This window comes from Sinohyriopsis cumingii, chromosome 3 (genome assembly GCF_028554795.1).
Source record: "Sinohyriopsis cumingii isolate HCF-2022 chromosome 3, ASM2855479v2, whole genome shotgun sequence".
Classification (NCBI taxonomy): Eukaryota; Metazoa; Mollusca; class Bivalvia; order Unionida; family Unionidae; genus Sinohyriopsis; species Sinohyriopsis cumingii.
This window is the reverse complement of record NC_142963.1, coordinates 50,172,619-50,192,847: the sequence shown is the minus strand read 5'-3', so window position 1 is coordinate 50,192,847 and position 20,229 is coordinate 50,172,619. Positions and strand designations below refer to the sequence as shown.

Below are 20,229 nucleotides of genomic sequence, written 5' to 3'. Positions count from 1 at the left end.
CAGATAGAGGTGAATTTACAGTTCAAAATGGTCTTTTAATGAAAGGTACACGCCTTGTCGTACCAGAATCACTTCAAAGAGAAATCCTAGAGAGAATTCACGATGGTCACCAAGGCATAGTTAAATGCCGAGAACGCGCCAAAACGTCAGTTTGGTGGAAAGGGTTAAGTACTCAGCTAGAACACTTGGTAAAGTCTTGCCAAAATTGCATCGAAAACTCACGAGATCAAGCTGAACCAATGATACCAAATGAATTTCCAAGTCGACCTTGGCAAAGAGTCGCTTCAGACTTGTTTGAACTGAATGGTCAAACATATCTCTTGGTGATTGATTATTTCTCACGATACATCGAAATAGCAAAATTGCAAGGCACAGGTTCGAAAGCAATTGTCAATCATCTCAAATCAATCTTTGCGCGACACGGTATACCAGAAGTTTTAGTTTCAGATAATGGTCCACAATACACATCCGCAATACTCAAAGATTTTGCAAAAAGTTATGGATTCAGGCATATTACAAGCAGTCCAAAATATCCACAGAGCAATGGTCTCGCCGAAAGGGCTGTTCAGACAATTAAAAGAATGCTTAAAAAAGCAAACGATCCTTACATAGCTCTTTTGACATATCGCGCAACACCATTACCAAATGGATACAGCCCTGCTGAATTACTGATGGGAAGAAAATTACAAACTACTTTGCCAATGGCACCAAACAACTTAGAGCCGAAACGGCCAGATTTAATGAAACTGAAGAAATCGGAAAACTATCAAAAGCAAACTCAAAAGAGAAATTATGATCGTCGACATCGCGTCCGAAATATGAAAAAACTTCAGGTAGGGAATAAAGTATGGATTAAAGATCATTTTTCTTCAGGGATAATTAAATCTGAGGCATATACACCTCGTTCATACATGGTAGTAACTGACGAGGGAGAGATACGGCGTAATAGGAGAAATTTAGTTCCCATGCCTACCACATTATCGGAGCCTCTAAAAGTGACTGCTTCAGACCCTGATACTTTGACTGACTCAGATGAAAGCAAAGCAGTGCCAACCAGTCAAAACGGATATTTCACACGTTCGGGAAGATTGTCGAAACCACCTGAGAGACTGAACTTGTAAAATAAATTAAGCTGATGTAGCTTGTTTAGAAATGCGGTCATCAGATCACGTTTCGTTTTAATGTAAACTTCTCAGGAAGGGAGATGTAGTGTAAGCCTTAATCTAATTAGCTTTGAAACATCACTTGACAGTAAAAGTAATCAGACATTCCACACTGCACTAGAACTGATACACACCAACAGCTGGTTTATGTTATACATTCACTAGGGTTTAAGTTCCATGGGAAATAGACACTCAGGGCAGACTTTACTCCCCTTCCAAGCTGTATTGATGTCTTGTATATAATAAATACTATAGAACGCCTTCTGCAGTTGTTCTTCAGTAACAAATAACATTACAAAAACATAAACAAGAAATTCCAAAAAGATACAAATACATCAAGAAATACCTCATTTCTTTGCTGCTTATGTGTATAAGATTGGCAAAATGGAAATTATCACTAAATTTGAACGAATTTGAAATGCACTTCATTTCAAGAATATCTTTCACAAGATCTTTCGCAAACCATTAGTATGTCAACAGACTCTTTCAGCCGTTCGCTAACATGGAGCACTCTTTTTCAAAATGATGTGCAGAAGTGACCTTTCAAAATATAAAAAAGAAGTACCTGGTGTACAAGCTGTTTTTCATGGTGGAAGCATTCTGATATTGGCTGTCTCCCGGCTTAAGAGCATATCCCGTCAGGCTTTTCGTGAAATCGTCTATTTCGTCCCTATCAGGGTAACAGGTATGACAGGTTTGACTATGTGCTACAGTCAACTGGTAGCGGACGACAAAAACAAACAGTATTGTCAACCTGCGAAATAATAATAATAATAATAATAATAGTAATAATAATAATATAAATGATAATAATAATATTAATATTATGATTATTATTAGTGTGATTATCATTATTATTATTATTATTATTATTATTATTATTATTATTATTATTTGTATATGTTATCAACTGGAACAATATTTTGTATCAAGCTACCTTGTATATTTCTAGTTTAAAGATAACTGAAGACAAACGCTATCATTTTCCGTTTTCTTCTGAGTGTACAGTTTCTAGGTCACATATCAGCAAAGATTATGTGGGATTGTTTGTGTATAAATAGAATAGTAATAAAATGGCAGTATAGTTTGAAATAAGTCTTTCCAAAAAAACAATTACACGTATTTTTCTAGCAGGGAACAAAAAGTTGTTAAATCTTTGTTTTCAATCTATCTTTTAATGTCATCTGTTTGGTAAATTTATTGCTAGAGCCCCTATTCAGTCATCAGTTCATGTTTTCGAATATAATCAAGAACACAAATAACGTACATCTTGGGATATTATATAGTTGACAAAAAGAGAGTGGCGTGATATTTAGAAGGGCAATATATTTACTCCTAGAAGGGAGTTACATTGCTAGCGAAAAAGCAATCTATGAAGTTTCGTCAAGATATTCAACAAACAGATAACATTTTAAGAAATGAGAATTTAGATTGAAAAGGCTTCTTCATGTATCATGAATTGATATCAGAAAAGGGCCACAACTGGACCTCTTACGCTGATGGCCTCATCCCAGATCTATGCTTTGTTTTATATGTTCTAATACTTACGTGTAATGATGTATACAACGTACATCATTTGCAACGATATTGTTTGAAATCCATTTTATTTAGCCTACATGGGCTTAAAAGATTCGCAGAGAGACAGAAAGAATCTTCATTTTCATAAAACAAATTGTTCTCTCAACTCGAAGATTAACAACATCAACAATTTCCACAAACAATCTTCACGACATAAAACTACCAATATCACATCTGCAACACGTAAGTAGCAAATACATTCATGTCGTGGATAATTAATGTCTGCATTAAATATTCACATATCCAGTATTATATGCAATGAATCAGTCATTTTAGAGTTCGACTACAGCACTATTTGCCACAGTTGAGTTCGACTTCAGTACTGTGTGCCACATATTTGTTTGACTATAGAATTGCATACCAAATATACTCATCTAGTTACATATCTATGACTCTAAAATTAATGCCAAACACTGGACAGTGTACACTCTTTTAAATCACTGTTTAAAATGGTAATTAATACGTTAAATTTTCATTGCGCAGTATTTACATGCACATCGGATGGGACAGAATTTAAGATTGTCGAGAGTTATTTTTCTTCCGTCTAACGCGAATCTATTGAAAAGCCAAATTTATGATACAAATAATCTCAGGTGAGCAATGATTTAATACTGAATTTACGAAACTCATTAAAAATTCCACATTTTGTTGAATCTCACTAAAGCTGGAAATTATTGAGCAAGTTTCATACATTCAGTAGCAAAGTATTACTCATCTGAGATCATCAGTTGTCTGAAAAAAAGTATTACTGGTAATGACGTGAAACGCTATTTTGCCACATAGGCAACTTGAAAAAGGCACTATGCCATTATGGAACCAAGTAGTATCTCTAAAAGAACAAAGATATTGTGCCATGTCATAACTAGACGCAAAGCTTATGCAATTGTGTTTCGATGTCGCGACATGGCCATCATTGCGAAAGGGATGTTTCTGGCGTCTCAAAAAGATCTGACACAATAGTAGCTAGGATGCAAAAGAATGGGCACTCAAAGTTTATACTAGCAACATGCATACAGAAAAGAGAGAGAGAGAGAAACATAAATAGAGAGAAAGACAGAGACAGAGACAGAGGGTGGGATACTTACATTGTGTGATTTGAGCTAGCGCCTAAACGTTCACACGGCTGAATGCAGCTTCACCCAATATGACTCGACTAAAACAGAGGTATATATATATAGCTTAACATCCCTTAGCGTGCTCACATGATATTTAAGCTGCTGAGTTCATCGAAATGTCAAAATAGTAATAGTTCATCTACTAAACTGGATTCGGGGATTACGTTAGGACCGTAACCCATGTGTGTGTTTATTTCACGTATAGATTTGTTTCTAGGAAGTCGTTTTATAACAAGAATAGAGTGCTCTCGAACTGTGTACATTGTCATATTTGTTTTCAAAAGACTGACACGTGTCTATGTCATATAAAGATGCTTTCTTTCAGGTTCGCTAATGATCAGTTAAACTTGTATGTATTTAGCTTTCTTAGGTGTTCATGACGTATCTGGTTGTTGATTTCCAATGCTGTCTGGGTTTCGTGATACATTGAAAATCACACTATCGATCAGAGGAACTACTTTGTTGATGTTACATAGCCATTTTTACCTGGTGTTGAAAATGTATGAATTGTATATTTATACAATCATTAAATCGCTCTCATCTCTGTTACATATCAATTCATGGTCAAATAATTTACTTGTGGTGTAAACATTATACAGATACGTCATAAATGTGTGCTTGTTTATCTCCCATGAAACAAAGTAAATTCTTTATTCTGCAGTATGATCCGTCTGATATAAATATTATATCAACATGCCTAATTCTTTATTGTTCAATCACACGTTATGGAACGATCTAATTGTCTCCAATTCCATACGCATTTACTGACAAGTTAAACTCGTTTATAAATCCTCCGTATTATAGTGGGACATTTAATAAACATATGCTAATATGGGCCCAGGTAAGATATGGAAGTTATTAACCTCCTCTAAAAGATGAACATTTATAATGTGTAGCAGAAGCCAATTTCTAGCCCTGCTTGCTATCTATGCAAATTTAATACAATTTCATAACACAAATCTTCAATGCCACACTAGACATTAATCTTCTGAACATTTATTTTGTATTTTTAATCATATGGTACTATGTAAAGTTCAGGATTCAGTCTTCTAATATTATGACTACAGTAATATCCAAATTAAGTACTTTCACAGATCCAAAATCACTTTAAAAATGATCTCATATATGTGAGGTCCAACATAACAGAATTTATTAGAAAACTAAACAAACATGACAATAGCACCATGGTATAAGACAAGACAGAATAGTAATTCATCATTCCTTTTCAATTGAATTCACGTGCCCCTATCCGTAATGCCAATATCAGTCTGTACTCTTTTACTGTTGTGTTCAGATATAATTTGAGAGGAATATTTATTAAAATATTCATTGGAACTACAAAGTGCTTATGGACATTTGGACTTAAAACTATTTTGGGTTTATTGAGGACTTACTCTAAGACACTCTGGATTACATCAATGAAATACACCAAGATCATTGAAAAATCGGTCCATTTATGACGGCTGATAAATCAGCACATTCAAGATTGGAATTTATTGGTAACACCACTGGGGATAGTTTGAAACAGTATATACATTTTGACTTGTGATAGAACATTTAGGGATATTTGCGATTTAATTCAAAGTAGCGTAGGTTCCATTAAAATGTTCACTTTGTATTCTAGGGAAATCAAATGTGTATGGAATGTCACTAAACGTGTGGTTTCTGCTATTTATTTTAGTTTAATACTACGGATTCGTAATAATATCCAGGTACATACATGCATACATATATACATACATACATACATGCATGCATGCATGCATGCATACATACATACATACATACATACATACATACATACATACATACATACATACATACATACATAGAACGTTTATCAACTTCAATATTTTGTCGTCGCGTATCTGCTGGTCGATAACACAATGGTACAAGTAGATTTGAAATTTTTTCTTCATGTAGCAAAAATAATTAGTTTTGAAGTGTATCACGAGCTATATTTCTACTTGCAACTATCAAATCACTTGGTTTCCACAGCTGCATAAAATCGTTCATAAGAGTTTCTAAAATTATCTCACGCATTATTTCACATTAAATTTTATTTGATTGGAGTTTGATTAATTTCTTAAACTCTCTTAATTCTGGATCAAGTGCTCTATGATCATCAGTTATTTCTTCATAATAGTCAACAAAACTCCTTAACCATTCATGCGGAGACAATCCAACAACAGGTGGTGATTGACCATGATCGCCGCAAACTATTACTGCAGTATTCTTCAACAATAGCAAATCAAGAAATATTTTTAATGTCTCCAGTGGTACTGTACATATCGCATCAAAATGACAATCCTTGGAATATATTTTTTACCCATTCATTCAGGAGTCCATGCGTCTCCTTTCCATCGATAAAAGCTGTGATAAGTACACGATTTTACACCTCGTTCGTTCATTTCTCTGGAGAGTCTGTGTGTGGGTGTTAAAACAATCATATCATCTCAATACAAATTATTGCGACGAAATAATTCGGTCACACGTGTTTTTTACCACTACCGTTTGGTTCGTTGAGATAAACAGTTTTATGTCAAGTCACAGGATCCCATACAGATGGTGCTGATGACAATTTTCATATTTTATTACTTTTGCAATAAATGGGTTTAATCGAAACATCAGCGGATTCAGGATAACACAGTATCTTTTCTTGTTTTGTTATCCATTCGCCACATGATGCATTAGCACATATATGTAGCTGTTCTAGCAATCCAGGTTTCTTGCTTCATCTAGATTTTGTCAACGATAATAATTAATAAAAAAATAAAAATACAAACAGCAAATAAGCCACGCCCATTGCGTGAGCTATTTCTCGATTTCTAAGTATCAGTTACCGTATATAGTATACGACCCGTTTTACCATTGGGGTTCGCCCATTAGTTGCTCGAAATTCAACAGAGAAGAACACACTCCCACTCACCACGTGGGTCTCTTTACACTCTCCCGTGTTGATTTTGGGGGAGGGTGTGCATCTGTTGAGCTTAGAGACGACCCTGTATATGTATTGTGCCGTCCATAGAATTAGGTTAGACATTAGTGTATGTTGCTCAGTCTATATAATTAAGTTAGTGTTTAGGCATTGAATTAATTTACATAGAATTAAGTTAGTATTGTGCAGTCTATAGAATTAAGTTAATGGTATGCAGTCCATAGAATTAAGTTAGATAAAATATTATGTTATGCAGTCTATAGAATTCAGTTAATTAAGTTAATGTTGTGCCTAATTAAGTTAATTAAGCTAATGATGTGTCGTCCATAAAATAAAGTTAATTAAGTTAATGGTGTGTAGTCCATAAAACAAAAATTATATGTTGTGCCGTTCAAAACAAAAAACGGTCGATGTTGGCTAAATAAACAGCCAACGATAACCTTATATATTTTATTTTAAATACATATTTTATTTTAAAAACTTTGATTTTAAATATATTTTTATTATATAATCAACTACAAAATAATAATGTTATTATTTCTGAAATTAAAAAGTTAAAACAGGATGGCATAAAAATAATGTCTAAGTTCGTGATACATTTCCATATTTTGTATTTTCAGTTCAGGAAAAAGTAAAATAAAAGAACCTTTCAACACAATTAGGGCATCTTCCACTGGTGGTTAGAAGGTTTTGATTTTACCGTTATATTCGCCATTTAATCGCTTTTTTACAAGGGTTTATTTCAATGTTTGGACCCTTCAAAAAAGTAGTCTGTTCACCCTCTCTGCTGTTTGTTGTATGAGAAGCAATAAAGTATGGGTATATCACTGGCTATTATATGTTGCATGGATTTAATTCAGCGCGCGTACAACCAGAACGACAGAACAGAATGCGATGGAATCGTCTTAATAGGTTCCATTAAAATATGCACAACTGGTTTTCTTTTTATCTGGTCATATTTAAAAGTTTGTAGATTTCATACAAAGATTCCATGTGTTGTTTCTGGAAGAACGTATATTGTTATCTGTGACTGCCCGTGGTTCGTACTGTGCTCATCTATAATCCTGATTCTCGATTTTAAATTGATCACGTTATCTTTCATCGATATTGATTATGAAAATTAGCGAAGGTGTCCTTTTAAAAATTATAGCTTGCTTATCTGGTTTTTTCTTTCAATTTTGTCTTCTTTTTTCGCATAAAGATATCAAAAGAGAGACGTAAGTTATTATACAGAATTTGTATCGTATTTAACAGTTTACCTTCTCTATGCAAACTTCAAAGTCTAACATACGGTGAAGGGTAATAGTGTCGGGTGATTAAATTTGAATGAATAATTACAATCATAGTTCGCCTGCCAAAGGAAATGAAGACATAATTGTTGTTTTCATGTCATTTTACAGTTGAGGTATAAGTGTATAATCAGATTTGTTCACAAACGTGATTCTGGTCCTAGTGGATACGAGCTCGGATCTTGTTCCTGAAGGATCAACTATTAGCAGTCAATCAAATGCAAATGCAGCAGAAAATGAAACTTCTAAAATTGTAGTACAATCTGAAAGGGGGAAAATGACAAGATTCTTACAAGAATAGTCAATGACTCAAGAGGAATTGGGTATTGAAAGTAAAACGTGTAGTGTGAAATGACTTGTTCGAGATGTTGGTGTCAACTTTCTCTTTACATAATATTAAAATCAGCGATAGCATTAGAAAAGAAATATGTATCTTTCGTCAACAGGACATCACCTAGGTTTGCGAAACAGCAACATCTCCGTTGCATAGCAGCTAAAAGTGTCAATGCATGAGAGTTCTGCTATGTGCATTGAGTTCTACTCCATGTTCTTCTAAATCCTAAACCCTTAAACAGTGCGCTGCACGCACATACACTATATATATATATATATATATATATATATATATATATATATATATATATATATATATATATATATATATATATATATATATATGTTCTGTAAATCTTCGAAGAAGACCTACATTGGTCACAGAATATTCCAATATATTTATGTCAAATTGTTTCTGATCTCCTCCTCTATTAAACTGACACTCATGAACCAAGTAAAATCCCAAGGTTATGCAAAGTTTATGTAGTTTATAGATTATGTCTTTGTCAGTCGATCAATAGACGTGTCCTGAACAAAGCATGATTCAAAGGTAAATATGTCTTGTTTACATAGTTATTTTGTGGAACAAAAGAGGTCTTTGTCGACAACGGTTCATTCAAAGGTGGCTACGTCTTGTATACAGATGGCTACGTCGAACAATCAAAATGGTGTCGCCGAATAAGCTCAGTACTGCTCAAGTGCCTGAAGGGTACACTGCTCACAGTTAAACTGGTTAAATGTGGTTAGAGAAGGGCAACTGAATCATTTAGTGAATATGATTCGGTTTCACAGTAACATAAATATTTTTATGATGAAAGTGAGATCCAGTAGAAACTGACATCTATTTGAAGAAAGCAAAGAGAATTGTTTCTCCATTTGTAGTGCATATGCTGGAACATCATGATTGGTCAAAAGAAAACTGCGCAAGTACGTATTGTTAACCACTAAAGTATGATGCACTGCAGCAAATAATAAATATAACTTATTGATTACAGTGAATATTTGTGCGTCTATCTCTATTTCTGTCTCTCTCTTTCCATATATCTGTATCTCTGGGTGTGTGCGATATAGGTGATCAGTTTTAGCACATTTTCCCCTACATTTCCGTATACTGGGATTAAATACTGATGTAAATACTGACGTTGTGAAGCTTGTAATGCTAGTAATTGCTGTTCAGTTTGCACACAGTAGAAAATAGAATGGAAAAAATGTTACACAAATTACAATAATACTGTACGAGAGGAATGTGAAAGAACAGAGAGAACAACTGCACAAGTCTGACGAAGTAAACGCTATGCATAAAGACAGATATCTAAATTCTAGCTTTTCTAATAATACAAAATAAACGAGTAAACGAGCTTTTATAATAATGTTTATGACTGTAGGATCTGTATAATTTACTTTCCTAAGTAGGATCAGAACGTACCACCATTCTTCCTTCACTATCGAGATGGTTATGTCATATTCTATATTGTTGTTTCTGTATCATGTATTATAATTTCAAACAAGAAACATATAATTGTAACATCAAGTTATAGAACATATCAGGTGTCACTGAAATAATTTGTTCAGCTGATTTTAAGGCGTATCTATTACCTTGCCAACAGTACCAGTCAATAGTGTTGTTGCGTTATAAGTTAACTCAAGGAAATATATTGTAATTTCAGTACAATAGTTTTAAGCCTCTTTTAGGAATATATCTATTCTCTTTCCACTTTGTACATCACCAATACTACATTATTCACTAATTTGTTTTGCACTCCTTGATAATCGTATTACATTGCTTGCTATGGACAAAACAAGAGTAGTTGGAGTAACAGGTATAGCTACTAAAATAGTTGCAATTATTACACATTTTCCCGGAAATAATTATTTCAGACGTCCTTCTATGAGTAACTCGAGGTCTTGAAACAATGATTAAATGGGATGTTTTTCTTTTCTTTTTAAAACCCCAAGTCACATTAAGGTTGGGTGACATTTATGAGGGGATCCAAATAATAACCATTCCTACTAATGGTGCGAAATTACCAGACTAAACGTTAGGTAGCTTATACAGAACCTTAAACAATAGGACTTGTGTTAGAAATTCTAAGATTATTTGGGATTTGATTCGCAATGCCGTAAGTTTAGTTTTTACAAGTTCACTTTGTATTCTAGGGAAATAAATTATTTGTCAAATCTTACAATTTTTAAATTTATGTTCATATATGTGTGTGTGTGTGTGTCTATATACACATATGTTTCTACATGCAAACACCTATATCCACGCAACAATAAAATACTTACATACAAACTCCAGTCTTGCTGGATAATCTATTGGCATAGGAGCCAATCTAATCGGCGGGATGTAAAATTATATATAGACAGGCTCGTTGAAACTTTCTGTATTCACAGACGTCTACATACATCATGCGATAAATTCAATAGTAAAGAGGGAAACATTAATATTCACTTTAGAAACAACTTTTTGTAATGTTGCCATATTATTCACAAAATTTCCAATTTGGAGTTCTTGTCTGCAGAATAGATTTCTGACAGAGATGGTAATTTCAGTTCTTTCCTAAAAATAGGAAATTACTTTAACACAATTGGTTAAATTCAAACAGTGAAATTTATCAAAGTACTTTAATTGCTGTTACATCCACAATATATCTATTAAAGAGCTTTAAATTTGTTTCATTGGTAACAGAAACAATATGAAGAAGTTCACTCGACGATTCGTCACTCATTTATGGCTTTAAAGATGTGTTTCCTGCCAGTATTACAGCAGGCAATAATAACGTTTTCATAATCATGAGTATTTAATATTTTCAGGCGGTCACGTTAATGTAGGTATCTGTACTGCAGCATTTTCAATTAATTTACTTTTATTTGTTTGAAAGTGTCAATAATGTGTTTGAATTGCAATTTTAAAATTTGATCAATATAAATCAAATTAATCATTCACATAATTTTTCGAGCAGTCCCTATCGGCATATATCACTAATTGCTCACAATAAATAGACCGCATTAATGGAGCTCAGATATCAAATACAGATAAACGGAAGAGAAAATAAACAACGGGTACGTATAAGAAAAATAAAGTATATAAAGTATGACATTGCAGTTAGATTATCAAAGAGTACTTAGTAGCTGAAATTTCCATGAGTTTTGATCTTTCCTAATAAAATATTTTCAAATATCTTTTTTGAAAGAAAACTTATGGCTAATTAACATATACGTTCTTATAATATTGTCATCATAATGAAATCGTCCGTTAAGTCCTCCAGCAAATAAACAGAGCGTTTATTTATCAAGAATCAATTATGCGAAAGATGCCCGTAGGTTCTAAAAGAGAAAAATAAAATAATACAATGCCATGTTTATTATTAAAATATTCATAAAGAGTTCACCAGATCTCCGAATAGTTTTATCTCCTTCGAAAAATACATGGAATGAAAAAACTCGACACACAAGCCTCTAGGACGTAAACACAGATTTGGATGGTGACATCATTTATACAAAACAATCTTGGTGGATGAGACGGTATTGTATCACTTATACCATTTACCGCACGGTTCACTGGTTTGTTAGAAATTGCCTTGAAGTTGTAACAGGTGACTGTTGTTTAAAACAATATACATCAATGAAGTACGTATACATATTTGTTGAAACGTCTGGCGGTCTGGTGAGGTGCGAAAAGTCACTCAGTGGTCACAGGGGGTTGAAGACGGCAGGGGTGAATACACCTCATAAGACCATCACACTTACTGCAGCAAAAATATAGACGGGCATAGAATACTGATGTAAATACTGACATTGTGAAGCTTATAATGCTAGTAATTGCTGTTCAGTTTGCAAACAGTAGGAAATAAATGAAAAAAGTTACACAAATTACAATAATACTGTACGAGAGGAATGTGAAAGAACAGAGAACAACTGCACAAGTTTGACGAAGTAAACGCTATGCATAAAGACAACTATCTAAATTCTAGCTCTTCTAATAATACAAAATAAACGAGTAAACGAGCTTTTATAATAATGTTTATGACTGTAGGATCTGTATAATTTACTTTCCTAAGTTGGATCAGAACGTAGCACCATTCTTCCTTCACTATCGAGATGGTTATGTCATATTCTATATTGTTGTTTCTGTATCATGTATTATAATTTCAAACAAGAAACATATCATTGTAACATCAAGTTATATAACATATCAGGTGTCACAGAAATAATTTGTTCAGATGATTTTAAGGCTTGTCTATTACCCTGCCAACAATATCACACAATAGTGTTGTTGCTTTCTAAGTTAACTCAAGCAAAATATTTTGCAATTTCAATACAATAGTTGTACACCTCTTTTAGGAATTTTCTATTCTCCTTCCACTCTGTACACCACCAATGCTACCTTATTCACTAATCTGTTTTGCACTCCTTGATAATCGTATAGCTTGCTATGAACAAAACAAGAGTTGTTGGAGTAACAGGTATAGCTACTAAAATAATTGCAAGTATTATACCTTTTCCCTCAAATACATATTTCAGACTTCCACCTATGGGGAACTCACGGTCTTGAAACAATTATTAAATGGGGTGATTTTTTTGTTTTTTTAAAAACCAAGTCACATAAATATGCAAAAGTTGGGTGACAGTTATGAGGGGATCCAAATAATAACCATTTATACAAATGGTGCGAAAGTACCAGACTAAACTTTAGGTAGCTTATACAGAATCTTAAACATTAGGACTTGTGTTAGACATTGTAGGTTATTTGGGGGATTCAGTTCGCAATGCCGATAGTTTAGTTTTTACATGTTCACTTTTGTATTCTAGGGAAATAAATTATGTGCAAAATCTTACCAAACTTTTATATATTTACATATCTGAGAATGTGTGTGTGCATTTATACACATATGTATCTACATGAAACCACATATATCCACGCAACAACAAAATATTTGCCTGCAAACTCCAGTCTTGCTGCATAATCTGTTTGCACAGGAACCAATATAATCGGTGGGATGTATCGTTGCATATAGACAGGCTTACTGAAACTTACTGTATTCACAGACCTCTACATATATCATGCGATGGATTCAATAGTAAATAAGAATAAATTAATATTCAGTTTAGAAACAACGTTTTGTAATGTTCCCATTTTGTTTCACAAGTTTCCAATATGGAGTTCGTGTATGTAGAATAGATTTCTGACAGAGTGTAATTTCAGTTATTTCCAAAAATTATATATTTTAGTAATTTCGTTATAAAGCTACAGTTATAAAATACATAATTTGAACGGTAACATAGATACGTTAATCGCATCATCAAGTTTATTTCATCAGTTTCGCCAAACATAAATACTCTCAAGCCAAAATATAGAGACGATTCCACTCACTGTTTATCAAACTCTATGTTTCTAGTCAAGATTAATTTTGTCTTGGATACTTGCATAGAAGATGAGATGTAATTATCTGCAAGTGTTTTCAGAGAGAGCATATATTATTTGAAATATCTCAATCCTTTAATAAGAAATTATTCATTGATACAAATCTACGTATAAGATCTTAGGTTGAAACCGTGTAGATCTAGGATTCTGATTACCTTTTCAGGCAAGAAAAGCTTATTCCATTCGCTGTTTCTTAGATTGTCACGAAAATACTATATTGCATGCAATGTTTATGTGTATGTGTTTGTGCATGCGAGTGCGCTTGATCAGTTTCAGCGACATTTTCTGCTGCATTAGAATGAATATAGAAAACTGCCGTTAGCACTTAATAATGCAATGCACGTGTTCCTATCCATAATGCAAACAGCTTCTGAATATTATGCGTTGTACTAAGTTCACATTATTATTATTATTATTATTATTATTATTATATTTCACCTCCATCCACCAAGATAATTGACAGCGTACCTTCGCCTTATATATATATATATATATATATATATATATATATATATATATATATATATATATATATATATATATGATATTTTATTCTATTTTGTCTCCAATATTCATTCATTTCTTCGTAGAGTGATAGAATTTCCAAGGCTTGTATAATAATGAGTTAATCAGATAAATGAGCAGAGGCGTAGCTGGGGGGGGGGGGCAGGGGGGTACATATGTCCCCGGGCGCCAAGGTACAGGGGCGCCAAAATGAGGCTTACAACGTTACATTATAATAAGTAAACAAGGGTAATATTCAAAAATGTGATTAAACGGGGAGGGGGCTGGGGCGCCAATTTTATAGTTCGTCCTCAGGCGCAAAATATTATAGCTACGCCTCTGTAAATGAGAGAGGGTTATTTAAGGTGCAAATACTACAATAATTTGCCAGTAATTATCTATTGACCACACATCGCAAAAATCAAATATCAGACCATCACGGGTTTTCTCGTGTTGAACATTTGTTTGAATTATTAATAAGCCTTATGAAAAGGACTATCAATAGGCCTACTTCACTCTGTACAATGGAAAGTACGACCCAATTACCTGATGCAAAGAATTGTTCGTATCCCAAAGTAGTGAAGGGGGTAGGATTAGCCTCAATGGGAATTAGCATTAAAAACACCCTTGGGTCAGATTATCCTCAATGGAAATTTAACATGGAGAAAAATCGTGGGTAGGATTAGCCTCAAGGGAAATTAACATGGAGAAAATTGTGGGTCAGATTAGCCTCAAGGGAAATTTAACATGAAGAAAAATCGTGGGTCAGATTAGCCTCAAGGGAAATTTAACATGGGAATAAATTGTGGGTTAATATACGTACAAGGGGAATTGAACATGGGATTTTTTTTTTAAAAAAAAAGGGGTAGGCAATGGAAAGGCTATCTCTTTTCGAGATATATGGCTGGCCCTGAAAAGGGCCTTTGGGTTTATGTTAATGTATTCATTAACATAAATGGCACCGCATTGGTCTTCTTCTTGTCCTTAGGCTACGTCTCACTGTTGGTCCGTAAATCAGCACTCTTTTCAGGCATCCTTGTCTTTCAACGTAGATCCTACGTATCCACAGGCTGGTGTTTGTCCTGTGGACAACGGTCCACTTCGATCGGACATACATGAGCAAGTCTGTCCGAAACATGGAAGACACAAGGGTGGATGACTCAACTGTGGTCCACATCTTGAAGCGACGAGAACAGGTGAATCAATGCAGTGAACGGCGCTTATTTATAGGCAGAGGTAGGATTGAAACGGATTGAGTTCATTCACCAATCAGAACACGCGTTACGAAATTCAATTATCCCGCATCCAATCCGAAAAGAGCAGTCTGTGACGTCACGTAGTCAATATAGATTCGCTAGCGCTTGTGTGCAGTCAATCTATGCGACAGTGATTCAACATGACGGAAACTCAGAAAACGGTCCAATGGGGTGCACCAGTAGGGGAGACCGCCCAAGGGAACCCGGACTTACTTTCAGAAGAGGTGAATTGGGATTTTGTGGATTTTCTCTCCTCGCAAGAATTTGTTCCGGAACCTTCGTTACCTTCTTCATTACCGCAAGTGGAGAATTTTAGACAGAGACAGAAAGAAGAATTGGAGAAATTTATACAACGACAAAAGGAAGCGGAACAGGCTTTTCTCCTACAGCAACAGCAAGAAGAAGAGGTAAGAAAAAAACAACAGCAGCAACAGCAAGAAGAAGAAGTAGCAGCAAAGAAACAAGAGGGTGAAAATCAAACGGTCACGGTACTGTTGGACATTTTAGCGGAGTTAAGAAGTCTGAAACAAATGTATCAGACTTCTTTATTACGACCGAAGAGAATACGACCTTCCCGAGCTAAACACGTCAACCCTGTGACTAAGCCTACCGTACCACCCTTAGTGATTTCAACCCAATCATTATCATCATCATCAACATTACCCAGTCCAGAAGTAGGCCTTGGCCGTGGCAAAGGCTTAAGGCAGTTAAAGTTGATTGCTTAAACTCACCCCTTCACCATGAAGAAAAAGGCCCTTTTCAGGGCCACCCACATTTCTCGAAAAGAAATACAATTTCAATTTGCCAATAATTCAAAAAAAAAAAAACCCACCCATTTTACCCTTATAGTACGTGTCTGTGTATGAGTGCATGAGTTTACGTTCTTATTTTAAAATCAAAACTCAAAGACACTTACCTTATATCATTACATTATTCTTTTATCCATTTTTTTACAATCCAATTCACAATTCACAACACAACACTTTAATAAAAAGTTCATTGACTTCTTCTTCTTTCTCCTTGTTTAGTCTCTCTGTTTTTTGAATTTTTTCACCGTCACACTCTTTTCCTCTTCTTCTTCCTCCTCGCTTACTTCCCTTTTTCTTTTTTTCTCCTGTTTCTTTTTCTTCACCTGTCTTCTTTCTTCCTCAGAAGAATCCCTCTCTTCCTCTGAAGAATCCCTCTCTTCTTCTGAAGAATTCCTCTTTTCTTCTGATTCCTCTTGTTTCTTTTCTGGGCAATCTGGAGACCAATGTCCTTTTTCTTTACAATAATAACAGGTATCTTGACTTTTGTCTTTTTTTGTCCCTGTTTTTGTTCTTTTTTGACGGTCTGGACACTCTGAAGACCAATGCCCTTTCTTCTGACAGATATAGCAAGTATCTTGACTTTTATCTCGAAAAGAAGGAGAGTAGTCCGTAGGCTGGTCTGAAGAGAATTTTCTAATGACCCCTCGCAAAGCTCTGACGAAACGTTCGATTTGGTTAGTCTCTTCCATCGTTGTGCTCAGCTTGAGAGTGAAATCAATAGTGAAAGAACAAGACACACACCCTTTTATATATGCTGGTCTGCCATGACTATAAATTAGTCTATGGTGTTTGAACTTGAGTCATTTGACGTTTTTCACTCAAGATGAAACGATCCTATTCATTTGAGAAGAAAGAAGAAGAAAGTAAGAGGCAGAAACGTGATCTATCGCCTCGTACCAGGGCTGAAATCTTGGCACAAATTCATGCCAGTGATTTTGAAGAGGACATGAGTGAACCAGAATTTGAAACCTCTCAACCAATTTCACCACCCTTAGTCAACCCTGAAAAGTACTATTCCATTCGAGAGACGGAAAAGCGCTCCTCTAGGAAATTTAGAACCACGGCTTACAAATACACGGTGAAGTTTAAAGATTTCAAGGCTGAAGTGCCGTTAGAGAAAGCAGAAGTGTTTATCACTGGGGTGTGGGATTCTTTGCTCACTGCACTCAAGCGACAATGTCAACCCAAAGAAGACGATCGCTTGAGACTTTCCATACAACACGACGGTTTGAAATCCCCTGTTTGGATCGAGTTTAGCACCCCTGCAGAATTGACCGCTTCCAAAGTCATGGACAAGATTCAACACGTACAACAATCTAATGACCAGTTTGACATCACCGATGGAAAAGCCACACTGGACATGACCCACGTCTCTCCTCCTCAAGGGACCGGACAACGCAATAAGGTGTTATTGGTGAACGAACTTCGCAGTACCAAAAAGAGCCTCGTCCAAATTCACAACCCTCAAGACCAGATGTGTTTAGCCCGTGCCATCGTGGTGGGACGAACCTATGCCAACAAGAACGACACGACAGAATGGAAAAGAGCCTGGAAAACTATTCGACAATCGGACCGAGCCAAACAACGAAATGAAGCAGAACTCCTGTTGCAACAAGCTGGCCTGTCTAAAGACACACCCTGTGGCATTCCTGAGATGCAAAAATTGCAAGATGTCCTAGCTCCACGATACACCTTGAAAGTGCACCCTCAAGAAGTGCGCGGACCTCTGTTGTTTCGAGGGCAAGATTTTAAGGACGGAAAATACATTCACCTTTATCATCACGATGAACATTTCGATACCATTACCAGTATCACTGGATTCCTGGGATATGTTTATTATTATGAGAAATGTGACCATGGTTATAACAATCGAGAGCAACACAAGCATTGTGGATTGAAATGCTCAGGATGTTTGGCTTCTTCACCCTGTCTGAGCGAAGAACCAGTGCCTTGTTCAACTTGTCTGCGCACGTTTGTCAGCCCTACCTGTTACCAACAACATCTGAAAACGCAAGGTTCACAGAAGAAATGCGCTTGTCAACTGCTGAGATTGTGCCCTACGTGTGAACAAGTCATACGTACCAATAATACCAAGGCACACGTATGTTCAGGAAAGAAAAAATGTCACATTTGTCACCACATCGTGGACTTGGAACACCAATGTTACGTGCAAAAATACCAACCCCCACCAGAGAAAGAGGACGGCCACAAGAAGAAAGGCAATTTCATCTTTTTCGATTTCGAATGCATGCAAGAGACCGGCATTCACATTCCTAATTTCTGCGTGGCTCATCGAGCGTGCGAGAAGTGCATTCAAGAACCTATCTTCAGTCATTGTCCTCACTGCAGCAAGATTCCCGGAGGGCGTGAAAAAATCTTTCGAGGACCGAACACGTTAGCCGATTTTGCCCAATGCGTCTTAGACCCCGTCGACAAGACGTGGAGCCAAGAGGACATCGAACGTTACGGAGATTGTCATCGTCATGCCACGGTGATGGCTCACAATTTCTCCGGATACGATGGACAGTTTCTTTTGAGGTACTATACGGAACAAGGCACCGAGCGTCCTAAAGTGACTTTGAACGGAGCCAAAATCATTTTCATGCAAGTGGGACAAGTGCAGTTTAAAGATTCGATGAGTTACTTGGCCATGCCTTTGAGTCGAATCCCTAAAACGTTTGGAATGACAGAAATGGCTAAAGGGTACTTTCCACACTTTTTCAATACGGAAGCCAATCAACACGCCGTTCTACCCCATTTACCTGAGGCTCACTATTACGACCCCGACAACATGCGTACCGAACAACGAGAAGCTTTCTACGCCTGGTACCAGGCTCATGCTTCGGACCCTTTCGACTTTCAGGAAGAAATGCTCAAGTATTGTCGTTCCGACGTGGACATTTTACGGCGTTGCTGTGGAAAATTTCGAGAACTGTTCATGCAACACGGAGGGGTCGATCCTTTGAAAGAAGCTTGCACCATTGCCAAAGCGTGTTCCTTAGTGTATCGACAACGATTCATGCCTGAAAAGACCGTGGCTGTCATCAGTCCTCAAACGACCCACTATGTCAAGCGTCAATACTCGGTCAAAGCCCTACGCTGGTTACATTACTTGTGCGACAAGGAAGACAAGTGGATTCAGCATGCCCGCAACGAAGGGGGCGAAAAGACCATCGGAACGTATTCGGTCGATGGCTGGGACTTAGAAAACCCCAAGATCGTGTACGAGTTTAACGGTTGCTTATTTCACGGATGTCCCGTCTGTTACCCTGACCGTGGCACTAAAAATCAGTTTTTGCAACGAACCATGGAAGACTTGTACCAGGACACTTGTCAGCGGCGCCTAAAGTTAGAACAGCAAGGATACCAAGTGGTGGAAATGTGGGAACACGAGTACGATCACCGTATGAAAACCGATCCCGAGTTTAAACGCCTCGTGGAAAGTTACCAGTTCATGGACCCGCTGAACCCGAGGGATAGTTTGTACGGAGGAAGGACCAATGCCACCTGTTTGCTGTACCAAGCCGACGAAGAGAAAGGAGAAGAAATCAAATACTTGGAAGTGTGTTCGCTGTATCCCTACGTGTGCAAATATTGTCGCTTTCCTGTAGGGCACCCGCAATTGCTGACGGAACACATCGACCTGAAAAACATTCGACAATACGAAGGCTTGATCAAGTGTAAAGTTTTGCCTCCCACGAACCTATACCATCCCGTCTTACCTCACCATTGTCAAGGCAAACTGATGTTTCCCTTGTGCCGTACTTGTGCCGAAACGTGCAACCAAGACCAACCTTGCCATCACAGCCAGGAAGAACG

At 36.3% G+C, this 20,229-nt stretch overlaps 1 protein-coding gene across 3 annotated transcripts in view; it reads right to left on the bottom strand.

Moving 5' to 3' along the window:
• Positions 1-20,229, bottom strand: part of LOC149802831 (uncharacterized) — a 75,324-nt gene that overhangs the window by 15,056 nt on the left and 40,039 nt on the right. For all 3 annotated transcript variants that reach the window (XM_089952282.1, XM_089952284.1, XM_089952283.1), the window contains 2 exons: positions 3,827-3,894; positions 1,729-1,917 (listed from right to left, as the gene is read on the bottom strand). In XM_089952282.1, the coding sequence (XP_089808408.1) occupies positions 1,729-1,917; positions 3,827-3,828 (191 nt within the window). In that variant the 5' untranslated portion in view covers positions 3,829-3,894. The remainder of the gene's footprint in view (positions 1-1,728; positions 1,918-3,826; positions 3,895-20,229) is intronic.